The sequence below is a fragment of the Salvelinus fontinalis genome, chromosome 15 (genome assembly GCF_029448725.1).
Source record: "Salvelinus fontinalis isolate EN_2023a chromosome 15, ASM2944872v1, whole genome shotgun sequence".
NCBI lineage: Eukaryota > Metazoa > Chordata > Actinopteri > Salmoniformes > Salmonidae > Salvelinus > Salvelinus fontinalis.
The window spans coordinates 41,585,357-41,603,216 of record NC_074679.1 but is presented as its reverse complement, the minus strand read 5'-3'; the positions used below and the strand labels follow the sequence as shown (position 1 = coordinate 41,603,216).

Genomic DNA, 17,860 nt, shown 5'->3' with positions numbered 1-17,860 from the left:
ACCTGAGGCAGCAGCAGGCAGGCTGGAGAGCCATGCAGCAGTGTGAGTCTGAGCTGTTAATGCCATGAGGATTCAGGGGGTTTTCACAGCTGGGCCCAATGGAAGATGAACCCAGTGTAGTGTGAAGGTATCCATTACTTCATGCCAAACACAGTCAGAATGGACTCAATTAAAGAGGGACTTCATCCCAAATAGTACCCTATTCCCTTTATAACGCACTACTTTTGACCAGGGCCCTGCCCATAGGGCTCTGGTCCAAAACAGTGCACTATATAGGCAATAGGCTGCCATTTGGGACAAATTCCCTCTTTAATTGAGTCCATTCTGACTGTGTCTGGCATGAAGTAATTGATATCTTCCAGGGACTGTGGATGGTTAACTGGTCATATCCCAACGTACACTCCTCATATGAATCACCAGCATTACTTTGTCTGTGTTCACTTGACTGTGTGTTTGGTAGTGATATGAAGCAACAATGTGATGCTCGAGGCAGTTTGAGTCCATAGGAACACATCGCATTCAATGACAAGGCTTTGGATACTATGTGATTAAAATGTTCAAAATCCATGTGAAACAACACGGCACAATTGAAAAAATCTATGGCACATGAAAACCAAACGAGGGTGGTCTGCGGTGATAGGTGGGATGGGCTGAGAGTGGCCGAGGGGTGGGATTAAAGAGCTCATGTTCGGTAATGTATTATTGTTATGTGATTGCTGTATATAAAAGTACCACGTATGTAAAAATCTATATGTACAATGTATGTATAAGTAGCAAAAATGCTGTAAAAAAACGAAAATATATTTGTGTCCTCCGAAGGGGGGGGTTAGGGGAAAAAAAGGGTGAAAAATGGCAAGGCTTTGATCAGAGAATGTGGACAAATGTTACCAGCACCGTGTCTCAACAGATGAAGGAGAACGCATGTCATACTGCTGTTTCATCTGAGAGAATTTGAGGGGGGAAAAAACGGTGTTCATACCAGAGGCTGTAACGCTCTTCTCATATTATGTTCGTCAGTGTGTCTGAGTCCAACTACTACAGCCCTCTCTGTTCTTATTGTGATTGGCATCTTGATGAATTGGGATCTCTGTGAAGTTTCTAAACGCTATTCGCTTAACTGGCTTCGATATGGCAGAGTGCAGGATGTTGAGGGAATACTGGAGGGCTGCCTGACTCTGTGTGTGTGTGTGTGTGTCTGTGTTTGTCTTTAGTGATGGCCTGATGACAACCTACAGAGAATTCCCCTATGCCAACTTGAGCCAGCTATGAATGGGCATGGATGAGGGCGAGGGAGAGAGAGAGCGAGGGAAGGAGAAAAGGAGCAAGCTACCAGCTCCCACAGTCTCACGTCAGAATTAGACTTTCATCCATGTTTCTTAAACGTCAAATTTAGAAGTTGTTCCAAATGTCAAATTTGTGTGTTTAAGGTTAAGTTTAGTCATTAACTCCACATTTTTAAGCTTAGCGGTTAAGCTTAGGCATTAACTCCAAATTCTTAGGTTAGGCAGTAACTCTGAATGGTTAAGGTAAGGTTGAAGGTTTGGGATACCCTTTAAAACAAAAATACTTTCCATTGCTGGTTTTGAACTTGCAACCTTTGAAATCAGAGGCAGATGATTACACCCAATCCCCGTCCACAACACCACAGCAAAAACCAAAACCTACTTGAAGGTAACAGTGCTCACTATTGCTCCTAGTGGCCGGTTTACACACAATTTCCCGACATCGTCAGATGTGGATGGACATCGAACATTGACTTGTATCACGGGTGACCTGGCTGCAATTAGAGTATAAAAAAAGGGAAGGAGAGGATAAGTCCCGAGTGGCTCAGTTGGTAGAGCATAGCTCTTGCAATGCCAGGGTTGTGGATTCATGTCCCATGGGGGACCAGAATGAAAAAGTATAAAGATTGTATTGTAAGTTGCTCTGGATAAGAGCATCTGCTAAATTACTCAAATGTAAAAATAAGAGAGAGAGTGACTGAGTGTGAAACACCAAAGGTTGTGTGTTGTTTCTACTGTTGTCATTGCAGTGTGGAGCAGCAGCGCTGTCCATCAACACTATTCTTTCAGGATGTGTTCAGCCTCAACCTCTCTCAATGGCACTCAGTCTGATAGCCAGGATTAAGACCTTAAAACAACACCGGGCAACAAGACAGGGTGGAGAGGCAGCAGGTCTTGGACACCAGTGAAGGGGAGAGCTCTTCAAAGGGTTCCACTGTTTACAGAGATGTCTCTCTGCTCAACTCCCACTCCTCTCTGGAGAAAGGACCTCCATGCATCAACTGAGCCCAGACACCCCTCTCCTGCACCTTCACTTCTACCTCCAGCCTCACTCCATCCTCCCCCTCACCCCTAGAGAGTCCAAGTATCTCTCTCCTTTCAAGCTCCCCTACCAAGTCTTTTCCTCTCTCCCTCTCCGCCGGCACATCTACGAGTGTCTCGGGTTGCGAGGAATGCAACACCGTGACGTGTTAACAGGCGATAAAAGGAAAACATCTCCATACGGTTCAATTATGGATCAGATTAAACGATGGGGCAATCCTTTGGATGGAAAACAAGCGGCGTGTCTGTCGATGAGAGAGAGAAAGAGAGCGAGAGCGACAGAGAGACCTTCAAGGTTTCAACAATGTATTTTTATGTTTCCCCCAGGAGTAGCTAACCATGACCCAGTGCAACTTTATCTGACGGAGCATTACGGCCAAATGGCTCAGGAGGATGAGTATCTGGTCCTCTGATACTGGATATGACTGGCTGAATGACACAATAGAGTTCTAGGGGTCAACATCTCCAAAGAAATATGTGGCTTGACATGAAATAAGAAAGTAAGAAAAGCACAATGCATCTTGGGGCTGTGCTTGATCATTCTGTTTTTTTCCCCCCCGACTGGAGTTGGACCAGGAGAGAGAGAGAGCGTTGGGGAGAGAAATAGAGAGAGATGGAGAGAGAGAGAGCTGGATAGAAAGAAGACAGAGATTGTGAGAGAGAGCTTCAAGTCTAAGACAAACAACAACTAACATTCTGTGTTGAATTCATCCCCATTTTAGCAGCTTGACAGGAATTCCTTTCATGAGACATCCGAGTATTTGAGTAAATACAATACAGGCCCAATATGAGTCCAATAAATACACTATCCATGTTCCTCCATGTTCCCTCAGGGGTTCTGGAGCAGCCCATGGAAACCACTGAGCTATCCCATCCCCCTGTACCCATCCCCCCATCCCTTTTCTCAATAGCAGCAGCACATGTGAGTCTATGGGGTGGTGGGTTGAGGGGTGTCAGAGAGAACTAGGACAATCTCATTGCAGTCTCTCCCTCTTTAAAATTTCCCAAACCAGTGTTTTTTTTCCTTGTTTTTTGAGTGTAGCCCAAAAAAACGCTCTCCAAAATCTGGACTTTCACAAGCAATAAATTACCAGTTAGAAAATAGTTGTTTTTTCTCTTCCCGTAACACCACAGTAAGTCATCCATGGGAAAGCATATTCCAATTGGCAGGTGGATTCTGATGAGTCATCCAATGAGGGAATGCTTGATGGTGATGATGTCATAACAACGCGCCATTAAGACGTGACGCTCATAGAGTTTTCCCACGCACACCAGATAAGAGTATTCAACTTGACTCCATTTTGGATGGGTGGCTGCCGGGTTGCCTGACTAGAAAAATGTAACATTTCGGTATTCACCAAACTCTGTGCCGCAATGTGACCAAACACTGAATAAGAGGGAGGGAATATCCAGGTCTCCTTTCATCCGAAGCAACTGATAGTTTACACAATATATTCAGTATGTGGCCCATGCCCGAATCCAATAGAGCCATTGGAACCATGTGTCTCTCTCCCCACGCAGGATCTCAGTACTCCTCCCCATCTCCTCCCTCAGAACTCACGAGCCTCCTCTAGCTCAGCCTGGTACACGTCCTCTGTGGGGTTGTGGGCACACTGCAGCCCGTTGTTGGGCGGTCTCACAGAGTGGAAGCGGCTCCAGTCCCCTTTACACAGGATCCAGGGCAGCACGTCCACTTTGTAATGCAGCTCCGGCGAGAACTCCGTACTGATGAGGTTTGGCGCGCCCGCCCCTTTCCCCCGCGTGATCAGCTTCACGTGGTCGTCGTAGCAACAGTGCTGCGCGGCCAGCGTGGTGCTGTCGAAGGAGAGCATGGAGCGTGTGCAGAAGCGAGCGGACGGCTTGTAGATGTCCAGGCGTTCTTTGGGGCCGGAGGCGTCGCGCCAGCGGTAGGTCTTACGCAGCGTCTTGTCGAAGATGTTGACGGCGCTGTAGACGGCCTCGGACGGGTAGGAGCAGGGGCAGCTGGGTAGTTCGGTCAGCACCTGGTGGAGGTACTTCTGGAGGAAGTCGTTCTTACAGCTCAGCCACTTGTCACAGCTGTCCACGTCTGGGGAGGAGAGAAATCATACAGGAGTCAACAGACGATGAATAAACTATCAATCAATACCACAACAGTCAATAGGCCATCGACAAGGATCAATCAATGATCAGCAGCGATCAATTAACTATCAATAAGCACAGAAACATACACTGTAAGCACACGTATAGAGTTGAATCGTAGCTTGAGGCACACACAAAGCATGAACCTTCGCACAAATCACCCATTGACATCTATGCATGATTTGTGTGAAACATCACATTTTCAATGCGTATATAAATAAAAAATGGATTCGGACCATATTTAGTACATTTTCCAGCACATAGAATATATACAGTATATATAGTACCGATGAAATACTACAATGGATACTAATCAAAGGTAATCAACGGCTCTCTTTCAACAGCTCAGGTTTTGGCCGTGATAAAAAGATGACTTTCGGGGAGGATTATAAGGTAAGACAGCATTGGTAACCCTGAGGAAACCAGAGAGACTTTCCAAGCATAGAGGAGTGATTTCAGCGCTTTAAAACCCATTACTTTGAACCGGGGGGGGGGGGGGGGGGGGGCTGCAAAGCTCTCAAAGACCATGGAGAGCGAACGAGAGCGGGTTAAAAAACAAAGCCATAGTCGGTGCTAGAGAATAAAATGTTGGAGGCTGCGGTCAAATTGGAACCCATTCATTATAAACATTTATGTTCCGTAGTGGATTGGGGAAAGAGCAAAAAAAAAAACTTCTGACACTTTATCTTGTTATGTTTTTGTTGCGCATTCTTTGTTATTTTTGCCCAGAGTGAAAAGAGCTATCCCTTTTCACTGGCCTGTGCCAGACGTTGGGAGAGCAATAAAAGACAAACTAAAAAGTAATTCAAACATTTCTTGGAGGAACAGATGGGTTTTTCATGGGCTTTGTAACAATCTCGGTGGAGCAAAATTCTGACTACCCCAGCTGGACTCCTGGACCCCCAGTAGAGCAGTTTAAACCCCCGTAAACGGAACAGACCATTAAGGCCCCCCAAATACTAGAACGGGCCGTTGGCTACAGAAAAAGGGACAACCAGCTAATACACAGCCACGCATGCACACACACACACACACACACACACACACACACACACACACACACACACACACACACACACACACACAAACACACAAACTTGTCATATACACATTTCAACAAACATACTTGTGTCGAGGGAGTCAGTGCCATTTGTTGTCTCCAGAGGTATCAGCTCAGTCACTGCTAACAGGTCATCTACAGAGAGAGAGGACACAGACACTGGTTAGGAAACCTGCTGAATGGATAGCCTCATACTGTAGGCAAAGGGAAAAAAATTGTTTCTGAGTAGCTGTTGATAAGACTAGGGGGACTGTCTATGCCCAACACACACGCGCGCACGCACTCACACTTGCACACACACCCACACTGTCCAGGGTAGCAGTACGAGCCTTCATTGAGCGTTTTAAAACAGACATGGAGCTTTGTACACACCAGGACTCTGCAGGAGGGCAACAGAACAGGCAGCGCACTACTAAACACACTAACAGGGATCAACACCACATTTGTCCAAATCCCAACTGTACTGATATAAAGAGCCCTGTACTAGAAGCATCAGGCAGACCTATTAGGAAAAGCCTAATGGTACGATCACTGTAGAACTGATCACTAATACGTGAAAGGCTGGATACGTTTTAGCCTGTTGCTTTAACACGTATAAAGTCCTTTGAAATCAGTGATCAAGAAGGAAAGGCGGCACATAGAGGATGCTATTTGGAACTACTGGGACCCAACCAGAGACAGGCAAGGTCTGATGACATCACACAGCCAAGAAACATTGCTGATGGCCATTGCTGATGACATTACATAAGTGTCTCTCTCACCTGGGCATCTGTCCAGGTCACAGGTCCGGGACTCGGTCGCCGTGCACGCGTAACCACATGAACGGATACGCTTCTGGTTGCCGTGGCCACAGGTGACGCTGCATGGAGACCAGACGCTCCACTCCTCCTCCTCGTACTCTGAGATGGAGGGATGAGAAAGGGGGGAAAGAGGGACGGAAAAAAAACCCAAAGGGTTATATTAGAGGAGTGCGGTATGTCTTTGAAGTGAGCCTAGTGAATTCCTCACCCAGCTGGTGAGAGCGTTATGCAATAAAGCAGCAACGACCAAAAATGTTTGGAGCTACAGTAGAGTGTTCATCTGTCCGCTCTAACATGCATACATAAACCTTCTTCAATGTGCTGGTTGTGGCAGGAACAACTGAGTATCTTAGCATCTCAGGAACAACATAGAACAAAGTAGACACCAGGAACAACCGTGTCTTGGAGCAGACCAAAAGACAACACTTCAAAAAGCTAAGGAGGCTTCAGAAAGGAGTGAGAGTCTTACTCATGAGGCTGTAGCTGGTGGCTGTCATTAACTTCATTAGTGGTGTAGCTAGTGGCTGTCATTAACATACATTAGGACTGTAGCTGGTGGCTGTCATTAACTTCACTAGTGGTGTAGCTAGTGGCTGTCATTAACTTCACCAGTGGTGTAGCTAGTGGGTGTCATTAACTTCACTAGTGGTGTAGCTAGTGGCTGTCATTAACTTCACTAGTGGTGTAGCTAGTGGCTGTCATTAACTTCACTAGTGGTGTAGCTAGTGGCTGTCATTAACTTCACTAGTGGTGTAGCTAGTGGCTGTCATTAACTTCACTAGTGGTGTAGCTAGTGGCTGTCATTACCTTCACTAGTGGTGTAGCTAGTGGCTGTCATTAACTTCACTAGGGGTGTAGCTAGTGGCTGTCATTAACTTCACTAGTGGTGTAGCTAGTGGCTGTCATTAACTTCTCTAGGGCTGTAGCTAGTGGCTGTCATTAACTTCACTAGTGGTGTAGCTAGTGGCTGTCATTAACTTCACTAGGGGTGTAGCTAGTGGCTGTCATTAACTTCACTAGTGGTGTAGCTAGTGGCTGTCATTAACTTCACTAGGGGTGTAGCTAGTGGCTGTCATTAACTTCACTAGGGGTGTAGCTAGTGGCTGTCATTAACTTCACTAGGGCTGTAGCTAGTGGCTGTCATTAACTTCACTAGTGGTGTAGCTAGTGGCTGTCATTAACTTCACTAGGGGTGTAGCTAGTGGCTGTCATTAACTTCACTAGGGGTGTAGCTAGTGGCTGTCATTAACTTCACCAGTGGTGTAGCTAGTGGCTGTCATTAACTTCACTAGTGGTGTAGCTAGTGGCTGTCATTAACTTCACTAGGGCTGTAGCTAGTGGCTGTCATTAACTTCACTAGGGGTGTAGCTAGTGGCTGCCATTAACTTCACTAGGGGTGTAGCTAGTGGCTGCCATTAACTTCACTAGTGGTGTAGCTAGTGGCTGTCATTAACTTCACTAGTGGTGTAGCTAGTGGCTGCCATTAACTTCACTAGGGGTGTAGCTAGTGGCTGCCATTAACTTCACTAGGGGTGTAGCTAGTGGCTGCCATTAACTTCACTAGGGCTGTAGCTAGTGGCTGTCATTAACTTCACTAGTGGTGTAGCTAGTGGCTGCCATTAACTTCACTAGGGGTGTAGCTAGTGGCTGCCATTAACTTCACTAGTGGTGTAGCTAGTGGCTGTCATTAACTTCACTAGGGGTGTAGCTAGTGGCTGTCATTAACTTCACTAGTGGTGTAGCTAGTGGCTGTCATTAACTTCACTAGGGGTGTAGCTAGTGGCTGTCATTAACTTCACTAGTGGTGTAGCTAGGGGCTGTCATTAACTTCACTAGGGCTGTAGCTAGTGGCTGTCATTAACTTCACTAGTGGTGTAGCTAGTGGCTGTCATTAACTTCACTAGTGGTGTAGCTAGTGGCTGTCATTAACTTCACTAGGGGTGTAGCTAGTGGCTGTCATTAACTTCACTAGTGGTGTAGCTAGTGGCTGTCATTAACTTCACCAGTGGTGTAGCTAGTGGCTGTCATTAACTTCACTAGTAGTGTAGCTTGTGGCTGTCATTAACTTCACTAGGGCTGTAGCTAGTGGCTGTCATTAACTTCACTAGGGGTGTAGCTAGTGGCTGTCATTAACTTCACTAGTGGTGTAGCTAGTGGCTGCCATTAACTTCACTAGTGGTGTAGCTAGTGGCTGTCATTAACTTCACTAGGGGTGTAGCTAGTGGCTGTCATTAACTTCACTAGTGGTGTAGCTAGTGGCTGTCATTAACTTCACTAGGGGTGTAGCTAGTGGCTGTCATTAACTTCACTAGTGGTGTAGCTAGTGGCTGTCATTAACTTCACTAGGGCTGTAGCTAGTGGCTGTCATTAACTTCACTAGTGGTGTAGCTAGTGGCTGTCATTAACTTCACTAGGGGTGTAGCTAGTGGCTGTCATTAACTTCACTAGGGGTGTAGCTAGTGGCTGTCATTAACTTCACCAGTGGTGTAGCTAGTGGCTGTCATTAACTTCACTAGTGGTGTAGCTAGTGGCTGTCATTAACTTCACTAGGGCTGTAGCTAGTGGCTGTCATTAACTTCACTAGTGGTGTAGCTAGTGGCTGTCATTAACTTCACTAGGGGTGTAGCTAGTGGCTGCCATTAACTTCACTAGTGGTGTAGCTAGTGGCTGTCATTAACTTCACTAGGGGTGTAGCTAGTGGCTGCCATTAACTTCACTAGTGGTGTAGCTAGTGGCTGTCATTAACTTCACTAGGGGTGTAGCTAGTGGCTGTCATTAACTTCACTAGTGGTGTAGCTAGTGGCTGTCATTAACTTCACTAGGGCTGTAGCTAGTGGCTGTCATTAACTTCACTAGTGGTGTAGCTAGTGGCTGTCATTAACTTCACTAGGGGTGTAGCTAGTGGCTGTCATGAACTTCACTAGGGGTGTAGCTAGTGCCTGTCATTAACTTCACTAGTGGTGTAGCTAGTGGCTGCCATTAACTTCACTAGTGGTGTAGCTAGTGGCTGTCATTAACTTCACTAGTGGTGTAGCTAGTGGCTGTCATTAACTTCACTAGTGGTGTAGCTAGTGGCTGTCATTAACTTCACTAGGGGTGTAGCTAGTGGCTGCCATTAACTTCACTAGGGGTGTAGCTAGTGGCTGTCATTAACTTCACTAGTGGTGTAGCTAGTGGCTGTCATTAACTTCACTAGTGGTGTAGCTAGTGGCTGTCATTAACTTCACTAGGGGTGTAGCTAGTGGCTGTCATTAACTTCACTAGTGGTGTAGCTAGTGGCTGTCATTTACTTCACCAGTGGTGTAGCTAGTGGCTGTCATTAACTTCACTAGTGGTGTAGCTTGTGGCTGTCATTAACTTCACTAGGGCTGTAGCTAGTGGCTGTCATTAACTTCACTAGGGGTGTAGCTAGTGGCTGTCATTAACTTCACTAGTGGTGTAGCTAGTGGCGGTCATTAACTTCACTAGTGGTGTAGCTAGTAGCGGTCATTAACTTCACTAGTGGTGTAGCTAGTGGCTGCCATTAACTTCTCTAGGGGTGTAGCTAGTGGCTGTCATTAACTTCACTAGGGGTGTAGCTAGTGGCTGTCATTAACTTCACTAGGGGTGTAGCTAGTGGCTGCCATTAACTTCTCTAGGGGTGTAGCTAGTGGCTGTCATTAACTTCACGAGGGGTGTAGCTAGTGGCTGCCATTAACTTCACTAGGGGTGTAGCTAGTGGCTGTCATTAACTTCACTAGGGGTGTAGCTAGTGGCTGCCATTAACTTCTCTAGGGGTGTAGCTAGTGGCTGTCATTAACTTCTCTAGGGCTGTAGCTTGTGGGTGTCCTGGTCCTAGGGACCCTAGTTTTTGCCCCTAGCATTAACACACCTTATTCTAATCAAATGCTTGATAATGAGTTGCTTATTTGAATCAGGTGTATTATTGCTAAAAAACTAGGGTCCCTAGGACCAGGATGGACAAACACTAATCCAGTACCTGCTTTAGCTAGTTCCACAGTATGATGTCTATAACAGAGAAAAACGTACCTGCTATAGACATACTTTTTTCAATCTTTACCAATGACCTGCCACTGGCTCTGAGTAAAGCCTGTGTGTCTATGTATGCTGAGGACACAATCGCCTGTTATCGCCGTACCTGCTATATTCTGATCTACTGTAGAACCTGTCAAGCACAAGTGAATATCCTTAACAGACACAGACACCAACCTGCTATATTCTTATCTAAGACCTGTCAGGTAAAGTGAATCTCCTTAAAAGAGACAACCTGCTGTAAACTGATCTGGAATCTGTTTCTCTCTGTCTCAGTGAGACTCCATCCCACCACCAGAGACGTTTACCTACTCCCTCAGTTTCCACACAGAAGTTAATGACGCGTGAATTAATATTGCATATTTTTCAGGGAAGTATAATCTCGCTAATGATCAGGATATGGGGCCAGTTGGCAGGCTAGGGTGTGTGTGTGTGTGTGTGTGTGTGTGTGTGTGTGTGTGTGTGTGTGTGTGTGTGTGTGTGTGTGTGTGTGTGTGTGTGTGTGAGCATGTCTATGTACCAGTGTGTGTGTGTGCGCGTGTGGATGTGTGTGTATCCGCAAGTGTGTGTGCCTGCGTGCTCATGCATGTGCCATTGTGTATGTGTGTGTGTGTGTGTTTCTCTTGGTTGGAATAAATATGTCAATGGCAAATTCAGCAGCATACAGCAGAGTGAACGAAGCCAAGACAAACAGTGCCCCAGGACAGCTAGCCCTGCACTAGGCTAGCTAATAGGTTTTCTGTTTCTCTAATGAACAATCAGTTCTTTCCCCCATGTTAAAAATATTACAGACTCAGTGGAGGAATGGAGGAAGAGAGGAGGAAAGAAAAGATGGAGAGACGTAGGAAAGAGAGCGACTAAACAGTGAGGGAGATTCATGGAAAAGATGAAGAAATAGAGAGGGAGAGGGTGAAAATTGAAGGGAAAGGGCGAGTGGAAGAAGACGGACATAGGGACACATCCTAGGTAGGACAAAGGGAGAGGTCGTGCAAAAGCAGAGCCAGCAAGGAACATACTCAACGAAGTGATCAAGGGATGGAGGCGAGAGAGACGAACATAGAAAAAAGAGAAGAGACGAGAAGAGAAGAAAAGGAGATTAGTTCATCCAGCGTCCTGCTGCCTCTCCGGCAGTTAATATGTTTTTGGCTAGTTGCCGTTGGTTGCTCGTTTGGGGCTAATTGTGAGCTCTGGGCCTGGTGTTGAATGAGATGGAGCCTTCCCCTGTTGGCAGACTACAGTGTGTGTGTGTGTGTGTGTGTGTGTGTGTGTGTGTGTGTGTGTGTGTGTGTGTGTGTGTGTGTGTGTGTGTGTGTGTGTGTGTGTGTGTGTGTGTGTGTGTGTGTGTGTGTGTGTCTTGCAGGAGCCTTCTCATGTTGGCTGGCCAAGTCAAACAACACAGAGGTGTGGGTGACATGCTGCACTCCTCCACTCACTAACACTAATCCTGGAATGCTCTGTAGTCTCTGTAGCCACACACACACACACACACACACACACACACACACACACACACACACACACACACACACACACACACACACACACACACACACACACACACACACACACACACACACACACACACACACACACACGCACACACACACACACGCTGTCTCTCTTCCCGCCTTGTTCTTCCCTCTTTCATTCTGTTTCCTTCTCCCTCTTCCTCCTTGTCATCCCTCTCTCCATGTCTCTTTCTCTTAATAAACCCCACCTCCAACTCTCCCTTTCTTGCTCTCTTTCTTTTATGTATCCTCTGCTCAACACACAAGATGGATTTGTATACTATGGGTGTGACAAAACTGAGCACATAACATACACTATGGGTTCCTTAAATGTACAGTGCAAATTATAAACAAATAAGGTCTCCTAATGATAATGAATATGAATTTGGAGGACAGAAATAATTAAATATTAAAGCACTAAACCCATCACTAAACGCTTCAGTCATACAAAAGTTCTCCCCATGTCTCACCCCATGTTCAAGAATGGCCTTTTTCCCTTTATTCAGATTATAATAAATAATCTCCCAAATGTTGTTATTTTTAAAATAAGCCATAGGTTGGTTGCAATTTATATTTAATCCACCAGAAAAAAAAACAGAACAAATAATACAACTAATATTGTGGTTAAACTCAAATATACTAATAGATAAAACATTTTTTAAAATTAAGATAAAACAATTTTTTTTAAAGTACAATCTTTGTAAATGATATCATAAATAGGACTGGTGGAGTTATGTCACACATGCAGCTAACAAAAGCATATGGAGACCCAGAATTACAACCATCTAATTCCAGCATTATCGCAAAAATGGAAGAGGAGTGGAAGGGGGAAAAAGTAAGGAACTAGTCTGTCGGCTCTGCATTAAAGACAATAATTGGTTAAAGAAAATTGTGATAAATAAATAGGTATACCAGTTTAATTGAAGGACCAAAAAAATTGACAGCTGTGACATATAGATTGAAAATCTCTTCCCAACTATTTTACAAAGTACCGATTCCATGGCACATGGTTTATGAACTGATACGCAAAACAACGAATAACGAATCAAAACATAGAATTATTCAATCTAAGTTATTACACAAAATTCTTGCAACCAATAGAATATTATATATGGGGGATACAACCTTCTCAGCTCTGCAGACTTTGCTGCGAAGAGACAGAAACAATTAGATCATCTGTTTTGGTATTGTCCATATGTAGCTTGTTTCTGGTCACAGGTCCAGGAATGGCTGAAGAATTGCAACATGTACCTGGAGCTAACTCTGCAGATAGCACTACTGGATGACCTGAAAAGTCATAAACTGTGTTCGAATACTCGCACCGACCGCACGAACCGTACGCTTATTGGTCATGGTTTGGATATAGTTAGTATGCCAAAAAGTTCCCGGATGTTGTACTACATTCGCCAAAATATGACGTATTCGAACACAGCTACAGTCAATTGATCAATAAAATAATAATACTTTTGTCAAACATCTGTAGAAATGATGAGAATAGAAAGGTTCAGTACTTTTATGAAGCATCACAGCCCAGTTGAAAAAGATATGGCAAATAGAAATCCAATATGGATGGTGTTAAGAGATAGATGGGAGGGGTTGAATGGAGCTGAAGGTTGGGAATAATAATAATAGGTTGGGAATAATAATAATAATAACTAATAACAACAAGATAACTAATGTAAAACGTAATGTGTCCGTAAAATGTATATAGGTTCAGAACTTTTGTGAAAGAATTAGATGCGAGAGGTCGAGGTTAGAGGAAGGACAGGAGAAAAAACAAACAAAATATAACTATTGTAAAACAGACTGTGCCCGTAAAATGTATATAGTATGTATAAGCTGGAAGTAGACGCCTAAGCGTTGTTGTTCAGTAGTTTTTCTCCAATTAGGGGAGGGGTGGAAGGGTTAGAAAGTAATAAAGGAAAATATAAAAAAAAAAAAAAAAATGTGTATATACAGGAGCAGACAAAAGTTTGGACACACCTACTCATTCAAGTTTTTTTTTTTTTTTTTTTTTTACTATTTTCTACATTGTAGAATAAAAGTGAAGGCATCAAAAGTATGAAATAACACATATGGAATCCTGTAGTAACCCAAAAAGTGTTTAAACAAATCAAAGTATATTTTAGATTTTATATTCTTCAAAGTAGCCACCCTTTGCCTTGATGACAGTTTTGCATAATCTTGGCCTTCTCTCAACCAGCTTCACCTGGAATGCTTTTCCGACAGTCTTGAAGGAGTTCCCACATATGCTGAGCACTTGTTGGCTGCTTTTCCTTCACTTTGCGGTCCAACTCAACCCAAACCATCTCAATTGGGTTGAGGTCGGGTGATTGTGGAGGCCATGTCATCTGATGTAGCACTCCATCACTCTCCTTCTTGGTCAAATAGCCCTTACACAGCCTGGAGGTGTGTTGGGTCGTTGTCCTGTTGAAAAACAAATGATAGTCCCACTAAGCCCAAACCAGATGGGATGGCGTATTGCTTCAGAATGCTTCGGTAGCCATGTGGGTTAAGTGTGCCTTGAATTCTAAATAAATCACTGACAGTGTCACCAGCAAAGCACCCCCACTGTCAGAGACCCAGATGCAGACTGGTAAGACCCAGATACAGACTGTCTAAGTAACACGGTTTAATGTTCCAACAGAGGCAAGCAGTAGACAGGTCAAGGCAGAGGTCGGTAATCCAGAGGGAGGCAGAGGAACAGGTCGGCAGGCAGACTCATGGTCGGGGCAGGCAGAGTGGTCAGGCAGGCGGGCTCAGAGACAGGACAGGCAAGGGTCAAGATAGCAAAAAGAGAATAGAAGCAGGAGTACGGGAAAACACGCTGGTTGACTTGAAAAACATACCAGACAAACTGGCAACAAACAGACAGAGAACACAGGTATAAATACACAGGGGATAATGGGGAAGAGGTGACGACACCTGGAAGGGGGTGGAGACAAGCACAAGGACAGGTGAAACAGATCAGGGCGTGACACCCACACCATTACACCTCCTCCACGCTTCACGTGGGAACCACACATGCAGAGATCATCCGTTCACCTACTCTGCATCTCTCAAATTTGGACTCATCAGACCAAAGGACAGATTATCACTGGTCTAATGTCCATTGCTCGTGTTTCTTGGCCCAAGTAAGTCTCTTCTGTAATTGGTGTCCTTTAGTAGTGATTTCTTTGCAGCAATTTGACCATGAAGGCCTGATTCAGAGTCTCCTCTGAACAGTTGATGTTGAGATGTCTCTGTTACTTGGACTCTGTGAAGCATTTATTTGGGCTGCAATTTCTGAGGCTGGTAACTCCAATGAACATATCCTCTGCTGCAGAGGTAACTTTGGGTCTTCCTTTCCTGTGACGGTCCTCATGAGAGCCAGTTTCATCATAGCGCTTGATGGTTTTTGCGACAGCAATTTAAGAAACTTTCAAAGTGTCTTGAAATGTTCCGGAGTGACGCATTTTCAAGTCTTAAAGTAATGATGAACTGTCGTTTCTCTTTGCTTATTTGAGCTGTTCTTGTCATAATATGGACTTGGTCTTTTAGGGCTATCTTCTGTACACCAACCCTACCTTGTCACAACACAACTGATTGGCTCAAATGCATTAAGAAGGAAATAAATTACACAAATTAACTTTCAACATGACACAACTGTTCATTAAAATGCATTCCAGGTGACTACCTCATGAAGCTGGTTGAGAGAATGCCAAGAGTGTGCAAAGCTGTCATCAAGGCAAAGGGTGGCTACTTTGAAGAATCTAAAATCTATTCTGATTTGTTTAACACTTTTTTTGGTTACTACTTGATTCCATATGTGTTATTTCATAGTTTTTGTGTCGTCAGTATTATTCTACAATGTAGAAAATAGTCAAAAATAAAGAAAAACCCTTGAGTAGGTGTGTTCAAACTTTTGACTGGTACTGTATGTATGTGTATTTATGTACAGTCGTGGCCAAAAGATTTGAGAATGACACAAATATACATTTTCTCAAAGTCTGCTGCCTCAGTTTGTATGATGGCAATTTGCATATACTCCAGAATGTTATGAAGAGTGATCAGATGAATTGCAATTAATTGCAAAGTACCTATTTGCCATGCTAATGAACTGAATCCCCCAAAAACATTTCCACTGCATTTCAGCCCTGCTACAAAAAGACCAGCTGACATCATGTCAGTGATTCTCTCGTTAACACAGGTGTGAGTATTGACGAGGACAAGGCTGGAGATCATTCTGTCATTCTGATTGAGTTCGAATAACAGACTGGAAGCTTTAAAAGGAGGGTGATGCTTGGAATCATTGTTCTTCCTCTGTCAACCATGGTTACCTGCAAGGAAACACATGCCGTCAAAATTGCTTTGCACCAAAAGGGCTTCACAGGCAAGGATATTGCTGCCAGTAAGATTGCACCTAAATCAACCATTTATCAGATCACCAAGAACTTCAAAGAAAGCAGTTCAATTGTTGTGAAGAAGGCTTCAGGGCGCCCAAGAAAGTCCAGCAAGCAATCAGGACCGTCTCCTAAAGTTGATTCAGCTGCGGGATCGGGGCACCACCAGTACAGAGCTTGTTCAGGAATGGCAGCAGGCAGGTGTGAGTGCATCTGCACGCACAGTGAGGCGAAGACTTTTGGAGGATGGCCTGGTGTCAAGAAGGGCAGCAAAGAAGCCACTTCTCTCCAGGAAAAACATCAGGGACAGACTGATATTCTGCAAAAGGTACAGGGATTGGACTGCTGAGAACTGGGGTAAAGTAATTTTCTCTGATGAATCCCCTTTCCGATTTTTTGGGGCATCTGGAAAAAAGATTGTCCGGAGAAGACAAAGTGAGCACTACCATCAGTCCTGTGTCATGCCAACAGTAAAGCACCCTGAGACCATTCATGTGTGGGGTTGCTTCTTAGCCAAGGGAGTGGGCTCACTCACAATTTTGCCTAAGAACACAGCCATGAATAAAGAATGGTACCAACACATCCTCCGAGAGCAACTTCTCCCAACCATCCAGGAACAGTTTGGTGACGAAACAATGCCTTTTCCAGCATGATGAAGCACCTTGCCATAAGGCAAAAGTGATAACTAAGTGGCTCGGGGAACAAAACATCTATATTTTGGGTCCATGGCCAGGAAACTCCTCAAGAGGCGGGTGGACAAACAAAACCCCACAAATTCTGACAAACTCCAAGCATTGATTATGCAAGAATGGGCTGCCATCAGTCAGGGTGTGGCCTAGAAGTTAATTGACAGCATGCCAGGGTGGATTGCAGAGGTCTTGAAAAAGAAGGATCAACACTGCAAATATTGACTCTTTGCATCAACTTAATGTAATTGTCAATAAAAGCCTTTGACACTTCTGAAATGCTTGTAATTATACTTCAGTATTCCATAGTAAGATCTGTCAGAAATATCTAAAGACAATAAAGCAGAAGACTGTGAAAATTAATATTTGTGTCATTCTCAAAACTTTTTGCCACGACTGTGTATTTGCCAAAAAATATATAGGGGATTGGAAGTGATGCAGACAATTACATTGATGGAAGTTACAATCTATCTGAAATATTACAGCTGATCTACCATCACAATTTTTTTTAAATAAAATAATAAGGTATCCTTTACAGCACTAAGCAGTGGTGTAAAGTACTTAAGTAAAAATACTTGAAAGTACTACTTAAGTAGTTTTTGGGGGTATCTGTACATTACTTTACTATTTATATTTTTGACGACTTTTACTTTTACTTCACGACATTCCAAAAGAAAATGAAATACTTTAAACTCCATAAATTTTTCTTGACACCCAAAAGTACTTGTTTAATTTTGAATGCTTAGCAGGACAGGAAAATGAGCAAATTCACACACTTATCAAGAGAACATCCCTGGTCGTCCCTACTGCCTCTGATCTGACTTACTCACTAAACACATGCTTCAATTGTAAATGATGTCTGAGTGTTGGAGTGTGCCCCTGGCTGTCCGTAAATTAATATAAACAAGAAAATGATGACGTCTGGTTTGCTTAAACCTGTCTAGGAC

The 17,860-nt window shown here is 44.1% G+C and overlaps 1 protein-coding gene across 1 annotated transcript in view; it reads right to left on the bottom strand.

Moving 5' to 3' along the window:
• Nucleotides 1–313: 313 nt before the first annotated feature.
• Nucleotides 314–17,860, bottom strand: part of LOC129812122 (isthmin-2-like) — a 57,346-nt gene continuing 39,799 nt past the window's right edge. The window contains exons 3-5 of the mRNA XM_055864050.1: nucleotides 6,267–6,444; nucleotides 5,572–5,640; nucleotides 314–4,392 (exon numbers count right to left, since the gene is read on the bottom strand). Of these exons, the coding sequence (XP_055720025.1) occupies nucleotides 3,875–4,392; nucleotides 5,572–5,640; nucleotides 6,267–6,444 (765 nt within the window). The 3' untranslated portion in view covers nucleotides 314–3,874. The remainder of the gene's footprint in view (nucleotides 4,393–5,571; nucleotides 5,641–6,266; nucleotides 6,445–17,860) is intronic.